Source organism: Tachyglossus aculeatus, chromosome 18 (genome assembly GCF_015852505.1).
Source record: "Tachyglossus aculeatus isolate mTacAcu1 chromosome 18, mTacAcu1.pri, whole genome shotgun sequence".
NCBI lineage: Eukaryota > Metazoa > Chordata > Mammalia > Monotremata > Tachyglossidae > Tachyglossus > Tachyglossus aculeatus.
Window position 1 is genome coordinate 27,822,056 of NC_052083.1, and position 24,891 is coordinate 27,846,946.

Here is a 24,891-nt window from a genome sequence, read left to right on the forward strand (position 1 = left end):
TGTCCCACGTAGGGCTCACAATCTCAATCCCTATTTTACAGATGAGGTAACCGAGGCCCAGAGAATTGAAGTGACTTGCCCAAGGTCACACAGCAGACGAGTGGAGGTGCCTGGATTAGAACCTTTTGACTCCCAGGACCATGCTTTGTCCACTAAATCATACTTCTCTTATAACCTTGTCAGAACTGTGTGTGGGGACATTTATCACACTGTGCACCCTAATATCTTCTGTCGCTGGTGATGAGAATACTGGGTTATAGTATACTCTCCCAAGCAGTACAGGGCTCTTCACACAGTAAGCGCTCAATAAATTCCATCGATTGATTGAGAGACCCCTGACTTTCTTGTGTAAAGACCTAAATGAAGTCTTATGTATGTGTGGCAAGGTATGTGTCGGATGTTATGTTGTATTCCCCTAAGCGCTTAGTACAGTGTTGTGCACGCAGTAAGCACTCAATACACATGATTATGATTATTATTAATAACTATTAACAATCATAATAATAATCATCGCTCTGGGCAGGCTCAGGAGCCTGAGAGGTACTGAGCCTTCAGGTTCGGGAGTCTCCCAACAGGGCAGGATGAGGCCAAAGGGGATGGGAGGCCCTCAGCCGATTTGGAGGCTGTCCTTGAGAGTAGGGGCGGGGCCGGGAGAGGCTGCAGGGTGATGGGAGGCTGTCAGCTGATTGGCTGGCCCAGTGGAAAGAGCACGGAATTTGGAGTCAGAGGTCATGGGTTCAAATCCCGCCTCCACCACTTGTCAGCTGTGTGACTTTGGTCAAGTCATTTAACTTCTCTGTGCCTCAGTTACCTCATCTGGAAAATGGGGATTAAGATTGTGAGCCCCACGTGGGACAACCTGATCACCTTGTATCTCCCCAGCGCTTAAAACAGTGCTTTGTACATTGTAGGTGCTTAACCAATACCATCATTATTATTATTATGGGAGGCCGTCAGCTGCTTGGCTGGGAGGAGGGGCGGGGCCGGGCGAAGCCGCAGGTTGATGGGAGGCCGTCAGCTGATTGGCTGGGAGGAGGGGCGGGGCCGGGCGAGGCCGCAGGGCGATGGGAGGCCGTCAACTGATTGGTTGCCTCCTCTGGGGGTAGGGGCGGGGCCAGGGTGGGCGGGGCCTGCTGGGCCGATCCAGATCGGTCCACTGTGGGCAGGGCCTGGCCGATGGTGGGCGGGGACTAGCGGGATGATGTCACCGGGGGCGTGCCCAGGTGGGCGTGGCCTGGGCGGAACGGTCCGTTTGGTGGGCGGGGCCTGTGTGGGCGGGGCCTGGTCGGACCTGCTCATTGGTGGGCGTGACCAGGTGGGCATGTCCTGGCCGTCTCGGTTCATTGGTGGGCGTGGCCTGTCCGGCTGCTGTCCTCGAGCCGGAGCCGGGAGCGCGGAGCTGCGTCGGCGGGAGCAGCGGCAGGAACAGCGCGCGCGTGCGCGCGTGCCCCGTTTTCCCCCTCACCCCCCCACCCCGCGCGCCCCCGCCCCCGTCGCCCCCGCCTCCGCTCCCGCCGCCTCCCGGGCTCTGTAGTATGGCATCGAGGAGAATGGAGACCAAACCCGTCATCACCTGCCTCAAGACCCTCCTCATCATCTACTCCTTCGTCTTCTGGGTGAGCACCCCCCCCGCCCCTCTCCGCAGCGCTTAGCCCAGTGCCTGCCCCAGAGCAACACCCTCCTTGTCCCTTAAGATCATTGCGCCCGCCCCTGCCCCTCCTCCTCCTCCTCCTCCTCCTCCTCCTCCTCCTCCTCCTGCCGGTTCTCCGGGCTTGCCCTCCAGCCCCCTCCCCGGGGCCCCCCGCCCGCTGGGCACAGCGCCGTGCACACAGTGAGCGCGCTCCATCGTCAGCAGGACTGCTGGGAGGGCGAAGGGAAGAGAGAGGGCGGTTGCGGGGGGGGGGGGGGTTGGAGCTCCGGGGGGATCCGGGATGGGGGTCCCGACCCCCGCTGAAATCATCGCAACCGTGAGCCCACCCCCAGGGCCCGAGCCCAGCTTCCCCAGCGCCCGGCACAAGCCCCCTCGCCATCCCTCCCCCCTTCTAACACCTCTCGCCCCCCCAGTCCCCTTGACCTCCCACCCCACCAGACCCCTTGGACATCCCCCACTTGTAAGCCCCCTCGGCACCCCCATCCCCCAGTCATCCCCCCTCCCAAGCCTCCTCGGCATCCCCCCCACCCTCCTCAGCATCTCCCCCACCCCCCACGGCATCCCCCCTTCTAAGCCCCCTCGGCATCCCCCCTTCTAGGCCCCCTCGGCACCCCTCCTCCCAAGCCCTCTCGGCATCCCCCCTCCTTAGCCCCCTCGACATCCCCCCTCCCAAGCCCCTTCGGCATCCCCCCTCCCAAGCCCCCTCGCCATCCCCCCTCCCAAGCCCCCTCGCCATCCCCCCTCCCAAGCCCCTTGGGCATCCCCCCTCCCAAGCCCCCTCGGCATCCCCCCCTCCCAAGCCCCCTCGGCATCCCCCCCTCCCAAGCCCCCTCGGCATCCCCCCCTCCCAAGCCCCCTCGGCATCCCCCCCCCAAGCCCCCTCGGCATCCCCCCCCCCTCCCAAGCCCCCTCGGCACCCCCCCTCCCAAGCCCCCTCACCATCCCCCCTCCCTAGCCCCCTCGCCATCCCCCTTCCCAAGACCCCTCGCCATCCCCCTTCCCAAGCCCCCTCGCCATCCCCCCTCCCTAGCCCCGTCGGCCTTCCCCCCCTCCCTAGCCCCCTCGGCATCCCCCCTTCTTAGCCCCCTCGCCATCCCCCCTCCCTAGCCCCCTTGGCATCCCCCCTCCCTAGCCCCCTCGGCATCCCCCCTCCCTAGCCCCGTCGGCCTTCCCCCCCCCTCCTAAGCCCCCCTGGGCATCCCCCCATTCCCCTCGGCACCCCTCCTCCCAAGCCCCCTCGGCATCCCCCCTTCTTAGCCCCCTCGCCATCCCCCCTCCCAAGCCCCTTGGGCATCCCCCCTCCCAAGCCCCCTCGCCATCCCCCCTCCCAAGCCCCCTCGGCATCCCCCCCCCCCCAAGCCCCCTCGGCATCCCCCCCTCCCAAGCCCCCTCGGCATCCCCCCTCCCAAGCCCCCTCGGCATCCCCCCTCCCAAGCCCCCTCGGCATCCCCCCTCCCAAGCCCCCTCGGCATCCCCCCTCCCAAGCCCCCTCGGCATCCCCCCCTCCCAAGCCCCCTCGGCATCCCCCCTCCCAAGCCCCCTCGCCATCCCCCCTCCCTAGCCCCCTCGCCATCCCCCTTCCCAAGCCCCCTCGCCATCCCCCTTCCCAAGCCCCCTCGCCATCCCCCCTCCCTTGCCCCGTCGGCATCACCTCCTTCTTAAAGCCCGTCGGCATCCCCCCCTTCTAAGCCCCCTCGGCATCCCCCCTTCTAAGCTCCCCCCGGCTTCCCTCCCGCCCCCAATGCCCCCTCGGCATCCCATCCCCAAGATCCTTTGGCATCCCCCCTCCTAAGCCCACTCGGTTTCCCCCAAGTCCCCTAGACACTCCCCTCTCCCAAGCCTCCTCGGCCTCCCCCCCTTCTAAGCCCCCTGGCCCCCCCCCATCGTCCCCATTTCCCAACTGCCCCCCGCCCCCCGATTATCCTTTCCATTCCCCGATGGCCGGGGTCCGGTTTATTCCCGGGGGGCCCAGTCTGGACGAGGCCACGACCGCATCTCCGTCGAGGTCTATTCTAGGGGACGGTGCCAGCGGGTGGTCAGTGGCACTGCCCATTTGTGGCACCGTGTAATGCAGAGAGGTGACGTCATGCCGAGGCTCAGCTGTCTTGTGGGGGTTGGGGTAGAGGGTCGGGGGGAGGGGAGGGGGCCACAGCCTTTACGGATGGTCTCATCTGGTGGCGGGCCGGGGGCTTTGTGCTTTATTTCCATCAGATCCGCCGCCCCCGCAAAGGTGACACCTTAGTCCCCTGGCCTGGAGGTGGGCATGAGGGGCATCGCTTCACTCCAACCAGGGTCTCTCACTGAAAGCTCTAACCAGTATCCAATGATGAGCTCCGAACTTCAGGATAAGAGCTTATCCTCGGCTTTGGGGTTTCAATTTAAGATGGGAGATGGTGTGTGTGAGTGGGCACGCGCGGACATTTTTTCCACCCATCTTTTCCTCTCCAGGTGTGAGACTCCCCTATCTGCCCCAGTGGGTTCCCCCAGAAACCCAGGCTGGGGGTAGCAGAGTGGGCAAAATCCCCTGTGGCCCGCTGAGTCCCCGCCCCCGACATAAGGGACCGTCTCTATATGTTGCCAACTTGTACTTCCCAAGCGCTTAGTACAGTGCTCTGCACAGAGTAAGTGCTTAATAAATACGATTGAATGGATGAATACCCATATACGCCCCGTGACTCAATCCCAGAGGCCCAGGACTACACAGCCCAGGTGGCACCAGAAACACCTCTAAGTGGATGCCGTTCTGTGCGTCGACTGATTTACAGTAACGGGGGCAGATAAGAAGATGCTCTGTTGGGTTGTTTTTTTAATTTCCACCTCAGCGTGTCCAGGAAACGAGAGTTTTCACAGCGATGCGGCCTTAGGTTCACTAGCGCAAGCGATTTGTAATAGTCCATTCTTTGTTTAATGTGACGTCATGGCTGTAAATCCCAATGTGCGTGTGTGTCTGTGTGTATGTCGAGATCCAAATCTGAGAGTCCATGATATAAATTCATTCATTCGACCTACAACGGGATGCGTCGGGAACCTTTCCGATGATGATGACCCACGGTGAATAAGCGGGTAATCCTCAGATGTCGAACGCTTCGACCCCATTCTGGAAATGGCAAAGTACAGACGAGGGTAATGAGTTACAGTCGTGACTCTTCTGCACTCCTTGCCTTTTTTTAAAGTAACTGCCGGAAAGATTGCTTTTAACCTATGCTTGATCTGGCCCCATTATTGGAAGGGGCTATAGAGATGACCCCCGCTTCCAACTCTTTCTTCTACCCTCAGTGAGTTGGGGGAGAAGGAGGTTGCTAAGGGAGGTGGGCAAAGGTAAGTCCCCGAACTGAACAGGATTTTTCCGAGTTCTGGAGCCTGCAGTCTATCCCTAGCGAGACGCTCTGGTTACTAATATCACATTCTCTCTCACACACACACACACACACACACACACACACACACACACTCACACACTCTCTCTCTCTCTCTCTCTCTCTCTCTCTCTCTCTCTCTCTCTCTCTCTCTCTCTCGTAGACTAAAAGGAATTCTTTCCAAAGGATGAGTGAAATGTATGTGAGATGTCCATCTCCGTCAAAGATTTGAGGGTTTGGGGGCATAATAACATGCATATGCTTGCCTACGTGTCTCACGAAGGGGAAATTGTGCATGGCAAGTGCCTTGGGAGACCCCAGACAAAGGACTCTGCCCCCTGTCATCCCCAGAAAGGGGAAAGAGAAGCAGTGATTTTTGACTGCCAGCATGGTTGGCTAAAGGGAGGGGAGAGGAGGTTGTATACTCATTTACGTAATAATAATGATGATGATGATAATTGTGGTATTTGTTATGTGTTTACCAAGCCCTGGGGTGGATATAAGCAAATCGGGTTGGATGCAGTCCCTGTCCCACATGGGACTCACAGTCTGAATCCCCACTTTACAGATGAGGTGACTTAACTGAGGCCCAGAGAACTGACATGACTTGTCCAGAGCCACACAGCAGGTAAGTGGCAGAGCTGGGATTAGAACCCACGACCTTATGACTCCCAGTCCCGGGCTCTAGCCACTACACCATGCTGCCTTCCATGAATAATCAATCGTGTGAATAACTTAGAGGTGAGGCACATCGCCCTGTCTGTTTAAAGGAAATTAGAGAGCTGGAAATCGAATGTCTTCTGCCGTTCTGTTTTGTCTCTTGCTGTGCAGAGTGATAGGCTTCCCGCGGAGGCAGTCGATAACATGGTATTGACTGCCTCTGTGGAGATTTGTAATCACCAGGGAGTTAAAATATATCTGCCTCAGACAGATCTCTCTCTGTCCCTTGAGAAGGAGATTCAGCTGAAGAGGGGGTGATCATAGATCGGTGGAATTTGAATACTTACCATGTGCAGAGCACTTGGGAGATTATTGTACAATAGAGTTGGGAGTCACATTTGTTGCCCACATGGAGCTTACGTTCTAGAGGGAGAGATGGGCATCATTATGTTTCAAACATTAAAGTGAGGAAACAGTGTTGCTAATGACAAATGTAGATGAGCCTTGGGAATGAGGAGCCGGTAGAGTTTGTTGTCTTATTCTGTCCTGCCACCCAACCTGGGATTGGATCTCAAGATGCTAAGAGATGCTCAGTTTTGCTGCCCGATACAGTGAGGAACACACTGGTATGTCTCCAAGCAAATCACAATTTCACGAGAAGCAGTGTGGCTCAGTGGAAAGAGCACAGGCTTGGGAGTCAGAGGGCATTGGTTCTAATCCCGGCTCCGCCGCTTGTCAGCTGTGTGACTTTGCGCAAGTCACTTACCTTCTCTGGGCCTCGGTTGCCTCATCTGTAAAATGGGGATTAAGACTGTGAGCCCCACGTGGGACAACCTGATCACCTTGTATCCACCCTAGCACTTAGAACAGTGCTTTGCACATAGTAAGCGCTTAACAAATGTCATCATTATTATTATTACTTCACTTCTCTGTTCTTCAGTTCCCACATCTGTAAAATGGGAATTAAGACTGTGAGCTCCATGTGGGACAGGGACTGGAGTACAATGTAACCCCTCCTCCCCATCCCCCCCGCCCTACCTCCTTCCCCTCCCCACAACACTTGTCTATATTTGTACAGATTTATTACTCTATTTTACTTGTACATATTTACTATTCTATTTATTATGTTAATGATGTGCATATAGCTATAATTCTGTTTGTTCTGACGATCTTGACACCTGTCTACGTGTTTTGTTGTCTGTCTCCCCCTTCTAGACCGTGAGCCCGCTGTTGGGTAGGGACCGTCCCTATATGTTGCCAACTTGTACTTCCCAGGTGCTTAGTACAGTGCTCTGCACACAGTAAGCGCTCAATAAATACGATTGAATGAATGAATGAATGAATGAACTTGATTTGCTTTTATGTAACCCAGCACTTAGAACAGAGCCTAGCATGTAGTAAGCGCTTAACAAATAATACAATTATTATTATCATGTGAGTCACATTCTTCAACTGCTAGGGAGTGTGTATCTAACACACTCCCACACATTCATTCAATCGTATTTATAGAGCACTTACTGGGTGCAGTGCACTGTACTGGGCGCTTAGGAAAGTATGATACAACAATAAATGGACCTGTTCCCTGTCCACAACGAGTTTCCACATCTCCTCTGCCTGGTCAGCTACGAGGGTGAGAGTTGGTCAGACACTGGGAAATCTCCAAGCCCTGGTCTGAAGTCGGGACGAAACTTCAGGTGATAGCCCCCTCCCCTTTATAAACTGTACTTGGTGATGAGCGTCCCAGATGCTCTAGCACCAGGTAGCCATCTTATCTCTTCGCAGCTTTCTCTACAACTGGTTGGTGCCATTTGTGCCAACCTGCAGGTGTTGGCAACTCTCCCAGGAGGGCCTCATTCGTCGAATTTGAGAGGCTTATCAAGAACGTTCAGCTGTCAAAACTCCTTTGGAGGCATACGTTTATTTACTCCCATTAATGTCCATCTTCTCCCTAGACTGTCAGCTCATCATGGCAGGGAATGTATCCGTTATACTGCTGTGTTGTACTCCTCCAAGCGCCTAGTACAGTGACCCGTGCACAGTAAGCGTTCGATAAATCTGATCGATTCATCGACCCTTCTCGAAACTTCGGGGAGTGTCATCAAAGGCATTCCGCTGTAAACTCCTCTGTTGTATTATACTTTCCCAAGTGCTTAGTACAGTCCTCTAGAATGTAAGCTTGTTTTGTGCCAAGGATGTGTCTACCAATTCTGTTCTATTGCACTCTTCGAAGGACTTAGTTCAATGCTCTGCACACACTAACCACTCGATTAATTCATTCATTCAAACATTTATTCATTCAATCGTATTTATTGAGCACTTACTGTGTGCAGAGCACTGTACTAAGTGCTTGGAGAGTACAATTTGGCAACATACGACTGCTGCTGCTGATGATACATATCCACCATCTATTATATTGTACTCTCCCAAGTGCTTACAGTGCCCTGCACACAGTATATGCTCAATAAGTACCATCGATTGATTGAAAGTCCCCCTCTTGGGACATCCTTCTATCATAATTATTGAGTGCTTACTCTTCACAAAGCACTGTGCTAAACACTTGGGAGAGTACAATACACAACACATCTAGAACCAGGAAGGGAACATGTCCGCTAATTCGGTGGTCCTCTCCCAAGCGCTTAGTACTGTGCTTTGCACATAGTATGCACTCAATAAATAGGATCAATTAATCGATTGTGCATTTCACAGCGAGCACATTGATATATCTCTGGGTTTCTTTACCAGTTTTTTCTCAAAGGCTTCTGTCTCATTTTAACTAGAGCACAATCCATCTCCTCCCCAAGGCACTCCCATCGAGAAGGCCCATACCCTCTGTCTTGGAAATTTTTGAGTTAGAAAGAGATTTCCCTTGTATCTGGATGTGGATCTCAGAGGCTTTTCAAAAATATCCTATTGTGTTTCAGAGCACCGAAAATATGTAACTGTCCCAAAACATTTACATGATATTCCCCAAGGTCTCATCGATTTAGTCTGAAGATTCTGAATCACAGGTTTTAATGAATACCCTCAAAGAGCTTTGCTCAAAAGAAACTGGAAATAAATGACCACATTATTAAGTGAGACTCCTGGGTCTTCTTCCGGCTGAGGTTTTTATTTTTTTGGCCGGAAAGAGCGTTAGAAAGGAGAATGAGGTATCCTCATTGTGGTGGGGGGCAGGTGAGGGTTAAAGGGAAACCTAAGAAATAGTGTCACTGGAAACCCAGAAGATTCCAGTGGTTCGAAAATAGATCAGCTTTCAATGCTGTAGTTTATGTGGTCATCTGAAAGGCGATTTCAGGCTGTTGACTAAGAATTAGACATTTTCATTTCGTTCCTCTTTTCCTTCTCTCTTTTCCCGGGTCGAGGACCAAGCCTGAAGCAGTGTGGCCTAGTGGAAGGAGCCCAGGCCCAGGAGTCGGAGGATCTGGGCTTCAATCCCAGCTCCCCGCTCTGTGTGACCTGGGGCAAGTTACTTAACTTCTCTGGGCCTGTTTCCTCCTCTGTAAAATGGGGATTAAATCCTACTCCCCGCCTACTCACAGTGGGAGGGAAAGGGGCTGTATCCAACCTGATTAGCTTCATGCATTCATTCATTCAATTGTATTTACCGAACGCTTACTGTGTGCAGAGCACTGTACTGAGCTCTTGGAAAGTACAGTTCAGCAATAGAGACGATCCCTGCCCACACCGGGCTTACAGTCTAGAGTGGGGGAGACAGACATCAAAACAAGGAAACAGGCACCAATATAAATAAATAGAATTATAGCTATGTACGTAAGTGCTGTGGGGCAGAGGGGGACGGGAAGAGCATAGGGCTCAAAGAGCTCCTATGTACCCCAGTGCTTAATACAGTGTTTGGCACAAAGGGAGCACTTAAAAAGTGCCAACAAAACGATCGATTTGCAGCTTGTTTGTCTACGATCATCATTCTTCGAAAACAGCCTGTGGGGAATTCGCCAGACAGAAAGATCTCTGTCTATAAAGTCAGATTGGCTGCATGGCACACCCTGGGATTCCTCTTTCCTGGCATTCTTCTCTGGCTTCCCCTCCCTCTGCCATTTACTGGGGGAAGAGCAACAGGTTGGATCATAGTCCTAATAATAATAATAATTGTGGTATTTGTTAAGCACTTACTGTGTGCCGAGCACTGGGGTGGACACGAGCAAATTGGGTTGGACACAGTCCCTGTCCCACACGGGGCTCAGAGTCTGGGAGTGTCAGCTGAGAGAAGAGTACTCTCCTCACCTCCAGATGATCAGGACATTTATCATCATCCTTGATGGTATTCATCGAGCACTTATTGTGTGCGGAGCACTGTACTAAGTGCTTGGGAGAGTACGATCTGACAGTCGGCAGACACGTTCCTCGCCCACACTGAGCTTACGGGTCTACAGGGGGAGATATTTTCAGGTCAGTCTGTTGATCCACTCTGGTTACGTGACCGAACTGCGGAATAAGACATTCTACAATTTACAGCCAGGTTACCTGTAACGAAGCAGCATGGGTTTATTGAGTACAGTGAATGGAGAACAAGTGTAAACCAGAAGACTAAAGCAAGCTCCCATCTAGAATATGCTACCACAACCCTGGAGTCGGATGCTACTCCCATAGAAGAAGCTGACTTTGTCAATCAATCCATCAGTCGTATTTATTGAGTGCTTACTGTGTGCAGAGCACTGTACTGAGCGATTGTACCCTCTGAAGTGTCCAAATGGATGAGGTGAAGAGCTTCAATCTACAGGAATTCTTGTGGGGTGAATAACTCCTCTTAAATGGTTTGTAAATAACTACTTGTTTGTTGGGAAGGCGGTGTATACCAGGGACAAATATTCTAGGAAACAAAGCCCCCTATTTTTAGAACTCTTCTGGTTTATTTAGTATCCCAACTCCTGATGTAGTTCTCTGGAGGACGGTAAAAATAAGATAGGTTTTCATCAGTTCAGGATCATGTGAAGGCAGGGGGTGGGACAATATGAACTTGGGTGGTGGGGAGGGGGGATGGTGGCAATTTGCTTAAGAGGCATTTGGTGGCTCTGTTGTGGGCAGGGAATTTGTGTGTTTATTGTTGTACTCTCCCAAGCACTTAGTACAAAGTGTTGCACACTGTAAGTGCTAAATATATACGATTGAATGAATGAATGACCTGGGTTCTAATCCTGGCTCCACCACGTCTCCTGTGTGACCTTGGGCAAGTCCCTTCGTTGCTCAGTGGAAAGAGCACGGGCTTTGGAGTCAGAGGTCATGGGTTTGAATCCTGGCTCTGCCAATTGTCAGCTGTGTGACTTTGGGCAAGTCACTTAACTTCTCTGGGCCCCATTTCTCTGTAAAATGGGGATGAAGACTGTGAGCCCCTTGTGGGACAACCTGATCACCTTGTAACCTCCCCAGCACTCAGAATAGTGCTTTGTGCATAGTAAGCGCTTAATAAATGCCATTATTATTATTATTCTCTGGGCCTCAGTTACCTCATCTGGAAAATGGGGATTAAGAGTGTGAGCCTTATGTGGGACAGGGACTGTGTCCAACATGATTAACTTGTATCTACCCCGGTGCTTAGATCAGTTCTTGGCACAAAGTTAGCATTTAACTACCATAACAATAATAATTAATTTCATATATTATATATTAATATATAATAATATATTATATTAATATTATATTATTATTATGAGAAACTCAGTACTTGTGTTCAGCGTGAGAAGAAATAACAAAGGAAGTTTGGCTTTACCCCTGACTGCTGATCAATAGCAGGTGAACAAGCTAATCAGTCAATCAATGATATTTATTGAGTGCTTACAGTGCGCAGAACCCTGTACTAAGCGCTTGGGAGAGTACAATACAGAATTAGCGAACACGTCCCCTGCCCATTATGAGCTTACAGTTTAGAGGGGGAGGCAGATGTTCGTATAAATCCTTCAATCAATGGCATTTATTGAGTGAGCTAATCTCGATGCATGGTGAAAACAAATCCTGACCTTTAAGATGACAAACCAACAAGGAAGGGGGAAACCAAGGAGGATGCTTCTTCCCATTAATCCCCATTGAGTAGGATGCTCACATTTGCCTTCTTAAAATGCGACTCTGCACTCTTTATCCCTCTCTGCTCCCCCTACCATTTCTACTGCTTACTTCCCCCTCCGTATTGAGCATGTTTATCGGCTTTGTTGCCTTGTAATCCTCCCTTTTTCCAATTTGGTTGGCTTCTCCTAGCACTACACACATTCTCATTTTCTCCCCTGTAGGCTGGAGACCAGCCATGTCTAACTCCAGAGAGAATTCTCTAGTCTCTGGAAGAAATATATAGTATCTGCACGAGGAAAAAAAATATATTTCCCGAAACATTCGTCATTGTCTCCGTTCTTGATGGTGCTTGCTAGAATAGCGTGGCACCAATTCTAAGAATCGTTAGATAGTTCACCTAAAGCCGGGTTGGTAGCAGGTAGCTGAGAATTCATGCGCTTTCTCTGGGTCTGTCTGTGGTCCTCAGAGCTGTTAACCTAAAGGCGCATACGGGGAAAACACAGATACCCAAACGTTCCCAAAAAATCGACCAAATGAGAGAAGCAGAGAGGCCTAATCTATGCAAAACACAAGCAATAAATAAAGCGACAAACCTACGTAATGTTCCAAATCGTTAACTAGACTAACTGGCGTGATCAGAGCCAAGAAGAGGAGAAGCCTGTATTGGATAGGAAAGAGAACGGGGAAAGTGGCACATTTTTCCCCGTGACACTGAAATGCGACATTCCATCTGGAGTTAACATTTAGTTTATCCCAGTAGCTTCTCGAGACACTGTGGTTTAGTGAAGAGGACTCGCGTTCTAGATTCAGCCCCACCATTGACTAGTAGCATGAACCGAAGCAAATCTCACTACAAACTTGTTTTTCTGGATCCTTCTGGACCAGTTCATTCATTCATTCAATTGTAGTTATTGAGCACTTACTGTGTGCAGAACACTGTACTAAGTGCTTGGGAAGTACAAGTCGGCAACATACAGAGATGGTCCCTACCCAACAACAGGCTCACAGTCTAGAAGGGGGAGACAGGCAACAAAACAAAACATGTAGACAGGTGGGCAGGCAACAAAACAAAACATGTAGACCAGTTGTGATGGTATCAGCATGTGAAAATCTGCATGGTCCAGGGAAAGAGTTTGTTGACCATTCCGAGGCATAGCGCTACAACTGGGGTGCCAGCTGCCCACTGGAGCTCATCTCAGGTGCTGCAAAACCCGTTTCATCCTGGAAGAATGATGGTATTTGTTAAGCGCTTACTATGCCCCAGCCACTGGTCTAAACGCTGGGGTAGATACAAGATATCGGGTTGGACACAGTCCCCATCCCAAAGAGGGCTCTCAGTCTTCATCCCCATTTTACAGAAGAGGGAACTGAGGCTCAGAGAAGTGAAGGGACTTAACCCAAGGTCACACAGCAGACAAGCTGCGGAACCGGGATTAGAACCCAAGCTCTTCCGACTCCCAGGCCTGTTCTCTAGCCACTGGGCCACGCTGCAGAAAAATAATCTGAAAATGTAGCAAAACTACCTTATGCTGGTGCATGCTTTGCCAAAAATGGTGTGGTTCATTTGGATAAATGATTGTACTTTTGTTCATATCTGCAATTTATTTCTACTAATGTCTGTTTACTCCTCTAGGTTGTGAGCTTGTTGTGGGCAGGAAATGTCTTACAGTGTACTCTCCCAAGTGCTTAGTACACTACTCTGCACACAGTAGGCACTCATAAATACAAATGATTGCTAAATGTTCTATTTTTCCTTAGGAGGGTTATTCAGTTATTCAGCTCAGGACTGGGAGTCAGTGGACCTAGTGTTTTATCCTGACTCTGCCACTTGCTTGCTGTGTGACCTTGGACAAGTCACTTCTTTGAGCCTCAGTTTTCTCATCTTAAAATTCAATACCTCGTCTCCCTCTTATTTAGACTTGAACCACGTGTGGGACAGGGACTGTGTCCAACCTGATTAAGTAGTATCTACCCCAATGCTTATATCGCAGTAAGCACTTAACAAGTACCATAATTATTCATTCTTATTTGCACGTATAAAAGTTCGCCAATGGAGATACAGTGCTATAGTTGTAGTTGTACAGCCCTCTAGACTGTAAGCTCCTTATGGGCAGGGAATGTCTGTTTATTGTTTTACTTTCCCAAGAGCTAAGTACAGTGCTCCGCACACAGTAAGCACTCAATAGAAGCGCTCTAGAGAAGCAGTGTGGCTCAGTGGAAAAAGCACAGGCTTGGGAGTCAGAGGTCACAGGTTCAAATCCTGGTTCCGCCAATTGTCAGCTGTTTGATTTTGGGCAAGTCACTTGACTTCTCTGTGCCTCAGTTACCTCATCTGTAAAATGGGGATTAAGACTGTGAGCCCCACGTGGGACAACTTGATCACCTTGTATCCTCTCCAGTGCTCAGAACAATGCTTTGCACATAGTAAGCGCTTAACAAATGCCATCATTATTATTATTAATAGATACAAGTGAATGAATGACTGGTAGTTTGAGAAACAAAGTGTACTTTCCAAGCACTTAATACAGTGCTGTGCAAACAGTAAGCACTCAATAAATATGATTGATTAAATGAATGATTAATGAAAAAGCTGCTCAGAACTGGAGTTCATTAGATTGCTTATGTGACACTGGCTTTTCTGAACCTCAAATTTGTAAGGTTTCGGTGTTTTTGTTGTTGTGGCTTTTAAATAAACAAAGACCTTGCAGTACTTTAGAATACCCTCCAAAACATCTTTGACAAACCAGCCAATAGGAATTATTGAGCGCTTACTGCGTGCAAAGCACTGTACTAAGCGCTTGGAGGAATACATTGAGAAGCAGCATGGCGTAGTGGATAAAGCATGGGCCTGGGAGTCAGAAGGTCATAGATTCTAATCCCGACTCCGCAACTTGTCTGCTGTGTGGCCTTGGGCAAGCCACTTCACTTCCCTGTGCCTCAGTTACTTCATCTATAAGATGGGGCTTAAGACTGTGAGCCCCATAAGGGGCAAGGACTGTGTCCAACCTGATTTATTTGTATCCACCCCAGCGCTCAGTAGAGTGCCCGGCACATAGTAAGCGCTTCACAAATACTGTGATTATTATTATTATTACACTGTAAGACATGGTAGACCCGTTCCACGACCATAAGGAGTTTAGAGCTTAGAGGGGGAGGCAGGCATTAATAGAAATAAAAAATTACGGATATATACTTAAAAGTTGTGGGGCAGAGGTGAATAAAGGGAGCAAATCTAGGCTCCAGGGTGATGCAGAAGGGAGTGGGAGAAGAGGAAAAGGCTGCCTAGTTGGGGAAGTTGCTTCTTTAATCAGATCCAGTGCCTGTTAAACACAGAGCTAACAGTCTTAAGTAGGAGGGAGAATAGGTATTGAGCCTCCATTTTACAGAGGAGGAAAATGAGGCCCAGAGAAGCAGAGCTACTCACCCAAGGTCACAGAATGGGCAACGGGCAGAGCCAGGATTAGAACCTACGTCCTTCTGACTCCCAGGCCTGGGCTCTTTCCATTAGGCCGCGCTGCTTCTCAAGGTATACAATGAGTTTTCCCCTGCCTTCAAAACAGGGTGTTGTGTTGCACTCCAAATATTCCATGTCTGCACGTACAGTAACCGCCGAAATGAAAATCCAGACCTCGTAGTCCATATCCAAGCAACAAAAGAAAGAAACAGTTGTTGGTTTTTCTGACCAGTCAACATGTGGAAGGGTTCTTGTAGCATTCCTAGTTCTGAGGTTCATTTAGCAGAGAGAACCTTTGATTTGATTTGATTTTTTTTTTTGCTTTTTGCACATTCCCCCGCCCTTGTTTCCTCCCTCCCCACCGAATCCCAATCCTTGGCTTTCAGCGCTCCTTCTCCCTTCTGAAAAAAAAATCCCCTTAGTGCATTTGATCTTCTTGTGGTTGAGTCTAATCTCAGCTGGCAAGAGCAGTAGTCTGTAGCAACGTGAATTGAGAACATCGGTCTCGCCGCCAAAGTCGGTAAGGCTGGCTTTTCCTCCACTAAATACTGAAACCCGAGAGACGGCAGGATGCGAATCGAGAGTCCAAGAGCGAGCGCCACTGTGAAATAAATGGTTCTCCCTTCCCGTTTCATCCCCTTTCACTGGCGGTAGCATTGGGATTTGCTCCTTCAGCTCGACGGAGCAGAACGTGGAAGCGTTTGATTCCTGTTTACGCTTGTAGACTTTTGTGCTCTTTTGGTTCTTTGTGGGCAGGAAGTGTGTTTACCAGATCTGTTCTGCTGTTCTGTCCTGCTCTCCCAAGCACTTAGTACAGTGCTCTGCACCCAGTAAGTGCTCAAAAAATACGACTGATTGAGCCCCCCCCTCTAGAACTCAAGCTCCCCTCTAGACTGTAAGCTCATTATGGGCAGGGAACGTACCAGCTAATATTGCCACAGAGGACTCTCCCAAGGTCTTAATACAGTGCTATGCACTTAATAAGTACTTAATAAATACCACTGGTATTTATGGAACCCTTACTTTGTGCAGAGCACCGTTCTGGACTATGCAGTGAAAACACCCATCCAGGGAAGAGTACAATATATGATAACAGTGGTTAAGCATTTGGTATGTTTACTCTTACCCCCTTCAAAGCCCTACTGAAAGCTCACCTCCTCCAGGAGGCCTTCCCAGACTGAGCCCCCCGTTCCTCTGCTCCTCCTCCCCTCCCCATCGCCCCAACTCCCTCCCTCTGCTCTACCCCCTTCCTCGCCCCACAGCACTTGTGTATATTTGTACATATTTATTATTCTATTTATTTTATTAGTGATGTGTATATATCTATAATTCTACTTATCTATTTTGATGCTATTGATGCCTGTCTACTTGTTTTGTTGTCGGGCTCCCCCCTTCCAGACTGTGAGCCCCTTGTTGGGTAGAGATTGTCTCTATCTGTTGCTGAATTGTACTTTCCAAGCTCTGCAGTACAGTGCTCTGCACATAGGAAGTGCTCAATAAATACAATTGAATGAATGAATGAATGTGCTGAGCACTGTACTGAGCGGTTGGAATAGATACAAGTTAAACCTGTTGGATATAGTCCCTTCTTCCACATGGGGCTCAGCAGCTAAGAGAGGGGGAGAACAGGTATTGAATCCCCGTTGTATAGTTGAGGAAACTGAGGCACAGAGAAGTCAAGGGAGTGCCCGTGGTCACACAGCAGGTGAATGGCAGATCTGGGATTAGAACACTGGACTGTAAATTCATTGTGGACAGAGACTGTGTCTGTTGTTACACTGTACTCTCCCAAGTGCTTAGTACAGTTCTCTGCCCTCCGTAAATCCTCAATAAATACGATTGACTATCTTGCATCTACCCTAGCACTTAGTACAGTGCTTGGCACATAGTAGGTGCTTAACAAATATCATTTTTATTGCTATAACTTTGCAAGGACTGAAGAGTGTTCCCCAATTTTGCTTTGGCTTCCTATCAATGAATCATATTTATTGAGTGGTTACTATGTGCAGAGCACTGCACTAAGCACTTGGGAGAGTACAATATAATGGGCACATCTAAATTCATTTATTCATTCAATTGTATTTATTGAGCGTTTACTGTGTGCAGAGCACTGTACTAAGCACTTGGGAAGTGCAAGTCGGCAACAGATAGAGATGGTCCCTACCCAACAATGGGCTCACAGTCTATAAGCATAGAGTAGCAGCATGGCTCAGTGGAAAGGGCATGGGCTTTGGAGTCAGAGGTCATGGGTTCAAATTCTCACTCCACCACTTGTCAGCTGTGTGACTTTGGGCAAGTCACTTAACTTCTCTGTGCCTCAGATCCCTCATCTGTAAAATGGGGATTAAGACTGTGAGCCCCCCGTGGGACAACCTGATCACCTTGTATCTCCCCCAGCGCTTAGAACAATGCTTTGCACATAGTAAGCACTTAATAAATGCCATCATCATCATTATTATTATTAGAAGGGGGAGACAGACAACCAAACAAAACATGTAGACAGGTGTCAAAACTGTTAGAATAAATAGAATTATAACTATATGCACATCATTAATAAAATAGAGTAGTAAATATGTACAAGTAAAATAGAGTACTGAATATGTACAAATATATACAAGTGCTATGGGGAGGGGAAGGAGGTATGGTGGGGGGGCAATGGGGAGGAGGAGACGAAAAAGGGGGCTCAGTCTGGGAAGGCCTCCTGGAGGAGATGAGCTCTCAGTAGAGCTTTGAAGGGAGGAACAGAGCTAGTTTAGCAGATGTGTGGAGGGAGGGCATTCCAGGCCAGGGGAAGGATGTGGGCTGGGGGTCGACGGTGGGACAGGTGAGAACGAGGCACAATGAGATGGTTAGTGGCAGAGGAGTGGAGGGTACGGGCTGGGCTGGAGAAGGAGGGGGGGGAGGGGAGGTAGGAGAGGACGAGGTGATGCAGAGCCTTGAAGCCGAGAGTGAGGAGTTTTTGCTTGATCATCTAAATCATGCAGCAAAAACACCTGTCCTGGCAGAAACTAAGTGCTTAGTACAGTGCTCTGCATACAGTAAGCGCTCATTAAATACGATTGAATGAATGAAACAAGTGAATATAGAGCGTTATCACGAGATGGACATTGAGGCAATGCAGAGCGAAAGAGCAGCATCATAACTCCCCTTGAATATTTCCCAGCCTTTAAACAGAATCGAAAACTCTGGCTTAATTTGTGGTTTCGATTCGGTGGTCTAGCAATGGCATTAAAAAATGATACCCTGGAAAAGGAAAAAATTATACCATCTTTCGGGAAAATGCTACACTGGCTGTTTCTACTGCCCTGCCTCATCCTGCATTGGGCGATGGCTTGAGAAAGTCCCCATGGAAGCAAAAGCTGCCGGTTGCATTATGTAATCTGTCTCTCGTTCATCACACTACCCCGTAACTCAATGTAGCACTCGAGGAAAAAACGGAAGTCTTCCAAGCACGGTTTCTTTGAAAACAAATTTCAATGTTAGGCAATTTCAGCAAACCTTTCTTTTTTAGGCTGCAAAACTCGGGAGGTCCGTTGACTGGAAATATGGACTTTATTCATCTCAAAGCAAAAATCAGCGCCGTTTATTAACTGCAAGGACTCCTCCATTGTGCTACCTGATGAAGGGATGATGGCAATTATGGAATTTGTTGTGTGGACCAGAGAGGGGAGAGGCTGAGGTGGAGGAGAGGCCAGTGAGGAGACTGATGAAGCAGTCGAGACGGGATCTGACAAGTCCCTGGACTAGCGTGGTTGCAGGTGGAAGGGGGAGTAATCAGTCAGTCTTTTGTATTTACTGAGCGCTTATTGTGTGCGAGCCCTGGACTGAGCACTTGCACATCAAGCTAGGGGCCATGCGGGACAAGTGAGAGAAGCGTTAAGGCCGAGGGGAAGGAGCCTGGGCCTAGGAGTCAGAGGATCTGTGTTCTAGTCCCGGCTTCATCACTTGTCTGCTGTGTGGGACCTTGGACAAATCACTTTGCCTCTTTGTACCTCAGTTACCTCATCTGTCAGATGGGGATTAAGACTGTGAGCCCCATGTGGGACAGGGACTGTGTCCCACCTGATTTGTTGGTATCTACCCCAGGCCTGGCACATAGGAAGCGCTTAACAAATACAGCTATCATTATTATTATTATTATTATTATTATTATTATTATTATTATTATTATTATTACTATTATTATGTGTTGGAGCCAGGATTAGAACCCACAGGTCTCCTGACTCTCAATCCTGCGACCTTTTCACTGGGGCGTGCTTGTTGTTGTTATTATTACAACGGTATTAAGCGCTTACTATACCTCAAACGTTGTTCTAAGCACTGGGGTAGGTACAAGTTAATTAGGTCATACACAGTCCCTGTCTTGCAAGGAGCTCACAGTCTAAGTAGAAGGGAGAGCAGGTACACCCATCTTACAGTTGAGGAAACTGAGGCACAGAGATGTTCAGTGACTTGCCCGAGGTCACGCAACAAGCAATTGGCAGAGCAGGATTAGAACCCAGGTCCTTTTGACTTCCAGTCTCTTGCTCTTTCCACTAGACCCCACTGCTTCTCATTCTAGTGATTGTAAAGCACTTCGCTGAATCCCGCGGGTGGTACGGACTGACAGTAAGCCAGAAGAAAACTGAGGTGAAGCAGCAGGTTGCAAAAGGCGGCTTCTACATGCAAGTAAAGATCTTCCCTGACTGCCTTGTCTTACGCTGTCGAGTCGTCTGACCCATAGCGACTCCACAGACACTTCTCTCCCAGAACGCTACACAAAGAGCTAACGATTTCTTAAGATTCTATTTGCTAGACAAGGATATAGTCTAGCAGGGGGAGACAGACATTAATATAACTAAATAAATTAGACATATGGACCTAAGTGCTATGGGGCTGGGAGGGGGATGAAGAAAGCGAGCAAGTCAGGGCGAGGCAGAAGGGAGTGGGAGAAGAGAAAAGGGGTGGCTTAGTCAGGGAAGGCCTGTTGGAGGAGATGGGTCTTCAGTAAGGCTTTGAACCAGGGGAGGGTCATTGTTTGTTAGATTTGAGGTGGGAGCAGAGGCAGAGAGGCCAGAGGCAGGACGTGGATGAGAGGTTGGCGATGAGATAGACAAGATAGAGGTGCAGTGAGGAGGTTGGCATTAGAGAAGCAAAGCGTGCGGGCTGGGTTGTAGAAGGAGAGTAGCGAGGTGAGGTGGGAGGGGGCAAGGGGATTGAATGTGCAGTGACTGCTGGGAATGGGGGGCGGGGGCGCAGATCCTGGGAACGCAGCAGGCTGCATCTATTACTGTAGCCAGGTCCCTTTCGATAATTTAAGCAAAACCTTGGCTTGTCTGACATTGAGGAAAGCCCATAGGGCTTCAGTTTATAACTTCTGGACCAGGGAAGGGACCTTGAGAGATTTGATAAAGTCCTCTGTTGCAAGGTGAGTGAATATCTAAATCATCCAGAACAAAATGGTTTCTCGGCCCTCAGAGATTTCCCCAACCTCAATCAGTCCATCGTATTTATTGAGCACTTACTAGGTGCAGAGCACTGAATGAAGCTCTTGGGGGAGTACGGTACGACATAGCCGACCGGTTCCCTACGGAATAGTGAAATTTCCTGTGATTCAAGTTTCCAGTCGTCCTCCAAGATTCCGAGACAGTTCTCTGTAGCCGGGAAAAACGGGTCCGGTGATTATTCTTGAGGAGTCTTAGCTGCCTCGGGTTTCCTCTCGACGTCAGGATACACCGAATTTGAATTCTTGGGGGAAGCAGCATGATGTAGTGGATAGATCCCAGGTCTCGGAGTCAGAAAGTCGTGAGTTCTAATCCTGGCTCCGCCACTTGTCTGCTGTGTGGCCTTAGGCAAGTCACTTGGCTTCTCTGGGCCTCAGTTACCTCATCTGGAAAATGGAGATCGAAACTGCGAGCCCCACATGGGAAGGGGACTATGTCCAACATTATTTGCTTGTATCCACCCCAGCGCTTAGTACAGTGGCAATAGTAAGTGCTTAGCAAATACCACAATTATTATTATTATTGTGGGTCAGGACATCTCCTCGCCTGAGCCTTCCAAGGGAGGAGACGTGAAAGCCAGCGACTGCCACCAGCTCATGAGAAACCCTCCCCCCTTGAGACCATAAGCTCACTGTGGGCAGGTTACAAGTCTACCAACTCTGTTTTTTGGGCTCTCCCAGGCTCTTAGGACAGTGCTCTGTACATAATCCAAGACACTTCTCTGCAGCTGGGAAAAAGTGGTCCCGTGACTTTTTTTTTTTTTTTGAGGAGTTTTAGCTGCCTCGCGATTCTTCTCAAGGTTAGGTCAGAGTGGGTACTCATCGTGGGCAGGGAATGTCTCAACCAGCTCTGTTGTATTGGACTCTCCCAAGCTCTTAGTACAGTGTTCTGCCCACAGTAAGTGCCCAATAATACCCCCGGTTGACCGATTGATAAAACACGTGGTCCCCGAATCAGGCTCAGCTGCAATGCGCCTCTGCCTCCTTTTCTCATGCACGTGGAATATTTTGCCAGACGTCACAGGAGCAGAAGAGCAGCAGTTTTCAAAGGGAACATTTGAACACCGCTAAGTGAAAGGAGGGTAATAATAATAACAGCAATTTAGAGCCGTTTTGACCAAGGGAACACACTTTTCGGAGGCGTGGTATTTGGAGGCTTTCTTCTCTTGCGCACCCCTTTCCGGACTCGCTTTAGTGTTTATTTGCAGATGTCTGGCGTCTGGCCCTGGGGTTCAGTTTGCACAGCTTTGCATGGAGAGTGGTACGGAACTGTCGTTTTACCTTCTAGGCTAGGATCTTTGCGTGATGCTCTGAAAGTGTTACATCAACTACAGGCTTTATTTTCATGGAACCCTCCTCCTAGAAAAAAAGATTTTGGGGGGCATGGAGATGAGGGACGCTTCTCTACGCTCGTGTTTGTGTTTTCTGTAGAACTTACACAAGGTTATTTTGTCGTTTCCACTGTCCCCCACTTCTTGTTTTGTGGGTATTTACTACTAAAAAAGAAGAAAAGAGACTCCCCTTAACCCCGGGATTAGCTGTTTAGTTATCCCTAGTGTTATAAATAGGCCATGCCGTGAATAACAAAGTAGTTGCCAGCATCTATCTTTATAACAAGGACAAGTGATCTGTCCTGATTCACTGAATCTGCATTTTTTTCTTTGTAACATGGACATTGTGAAGTGTGACTTGACTTTGGATAACCCTTTTTATGGCATTTGTTAAGCACTTACCATGTGCAGGGCACTGTTCTAAGCAGTGGGGTAGACACAGGGTAATCAGGTTGGACACAGTCCCTGTCCCACATGGGGCTCACAATCTTAATCCCCATTTTCCAGATGAGTAACTGAGGCCCAGAGAAGTGAAGTGACCCGCCCGAGATCCCACAACAGCCAGGTGGCAGAGCTGGGATTAGAACCCAGGGTCTTCTGACTCCTGGGCCCGGGCTTTAACCATCAGGCCATGCTGCTTCCCTGAGTGGATTGGAGTCCAAGAACTTTAAACTGTTACATGGCCTGCCTTCCCCTCCTTCCTTTCTTGCTTTTCCTTCTCCCATCCTGAATTCCAGATTGACAGACCCGGTAGTCGTGGTACTGGTTTTCCCACTCTCCTAAATCCACAAACAACTTGGAGAACTCAGCTTCTTCTCACCTCAGCTCAGTTCCTCCGTCTTAACCATCTTCTCTCCCCTTGCAGCAGAACTTGAAATGTCGCCATTCTTCCAAATGGGCCAAGCTTGGCAAAGCCAAACCAGAATCAGTCAGTCAATCCAGGGGATTTACCGAGTATTTACTATGTGCTGAGCACTGTACTAAGCGCTTGGGGGAGTACAATTCACCAAAATTAACAGACACATTCCCTGTTCATTGTGTGTAGAAGAAGCTTTTTCTTTGGGTTTGCCATCAGCAATCAGAGTAATTTATGGAGCGCTTAATTGTATGTGAAGCATTCATTCCATTGTATTTATTGAGTGTTTACTGTGTGCAGAGCACTATCCCAAGTGCTCCGGAGAGCACAATATAACAATAAACAAACACATTCCCTGCCCACAATGAGCTTACACTAAATATTTAGGAGACTACAGTACAATGGAGTTGGTAGACACAATTCCTGCCTTCAAGGAGCTTTTGTCCTAGTTGGGGAGACAGACATGGAAATAAATAAAAAATATGTACACAACTTACGTGGCGCTGGGGTAGGGTGATTATCAAAGTGCTTTTTTGTGATATTAAGTGCTTATTATGTGTCAAACACTGTTCTAAGCACTGGGGTAGGTACAAGTTCATTAGGCTGGACACAGTTTCCGTCCCTTATGGGGCTCAGAGTCTAAATGTAAAAGACCCAACTGCATATAGGTGCTACCCAATTTAACCAAGGCAAAAATAAGCGTGAACCACATTTATGCCCATACTACTGTTTGCTGAGGGATGGCTTTTTATGGCCTCTCTCTCTGCCCCGGTGTTCAAGAGCCGACCTCATTTAAAATCAGTTATGAACAGCAAATCAAATTTTATGGTATGTCGTCGCCAACAGCGTGGTGAATAACGGGCAGGCGGAACTTGGTCCAGAAAAAAATTTGACCGTGTAAACTTCATAAAGGTCCGCCGTTACTGTTTATGCTCAACGTATGTGGAGGCATGGAGCATTTTCTTCCTGTCTGCCAGGGGAACCATTTTCTAAAGCACAGAATCACTGTCGTTGCATTGGCAGTTTAGTCAAAAGTGAGGGGAAACTGATAGACATCTTCTGAAGGGGTTGTCTAATGTTCAAGAAGGATTATATGCAGTCACACGATTAATCCGTCACCCGCTCTCTTTTCTGTGGAAGAGAATTAAAATTTAAACCGCCCAGTGTCCGGCGTGAAACTGGATGTGGCCAATCTTTAGGGGACGTGGACTCGTAAGCGATTTAAACTTGCAGTAAGAACTTGATTTCTGAAAAAAAAAAAAAAATCCCAGTTTGGAGAAGGTGGCAGCTCAAAATAACTCTCATCACATCCTTCCCAAAGGCCACGAGCTCTTGCGGTTTCTGAATTTGAAACCCACAAAGCAGTGGTACGAACCTACAGATCAGTGGCTGGGAAAAACATAAAGTATATCTACAACTACTATGACTGCTAAACTGATAATTTGTTAGATTGTAATCTCCTGGAAGGCAGGGATCATATCTACTAGTTCTGGTGTATTTTCCCAAGCAGTTAATGCAGTCATCTGTACACCTTAGGCGTTCAATAAATAATACCAATTGAATTTTGCAATACCAGCCCTTTCTTGGAAGATATGAAAAATAAGAAATCCTGAAAAAACTGAGGCATTAGAAATCTCTGTTTGGGTTCACTTTAACGTTAAAGAGCTTACCTAGAAAATATAATTTTCTGTGGCAGTTCTCTGACCTAAGGAGAATGTAATATTCTTTCTCTTTCTCTCTTCCTCCCCTTCCTGTCTCTCTCTTTATATACATGTGTATATATGTATATATAATTTATATACATATATAGCAATCGTATTTATTGAGTGCTTACTGTGTGCAGAGCACTGTCTAGCTTGTTCAAAGCGCTAGTCTAGAGAGGGAGAAAGACATTAATATAAATAAATGATGGATACGGACATTAAGTGCTGTGGGGCTGGAGGGGGAGTGAATAAAGGAAACAAGTCAGGGTGACACAAAAGGGAGTGTGGAAGAAAAAGAAAAGAGCGCTTAGTCAGGCAAGGCCTCTTCAAGGAGATGTGACTTCAATAAGTCATTGAAGGCGGGGGAGAGTCATCGTAAG

General features: G+C 48.6%; 1 protein-coding gene across 1 annotated transcript in view; it reads left to right on the top strand.

The window, feature by feature from the left end:
- Nucleotides 1-1,490: 1,490 nt before the first annotated feature.
- The window catches only part of TSPAN7 (tetraspanin 7), a 60,730-nt gene continuing 37,329 nt past the window's right edge, over nt 1,491-24,891 (top strand). Inside the window, exon 1 of the mRNA XM_038760536.1 lies at nt 1,491-1,616. Within this exon, the coding sequence (XP_038616464.1) occupies nt 1,536-1,616 (81 nt within the window). The 5' untranslated portion in view covers nt 1,491-1,535. The remainder of the gene's footprint in view (nt 1,617-24,891) is intronic.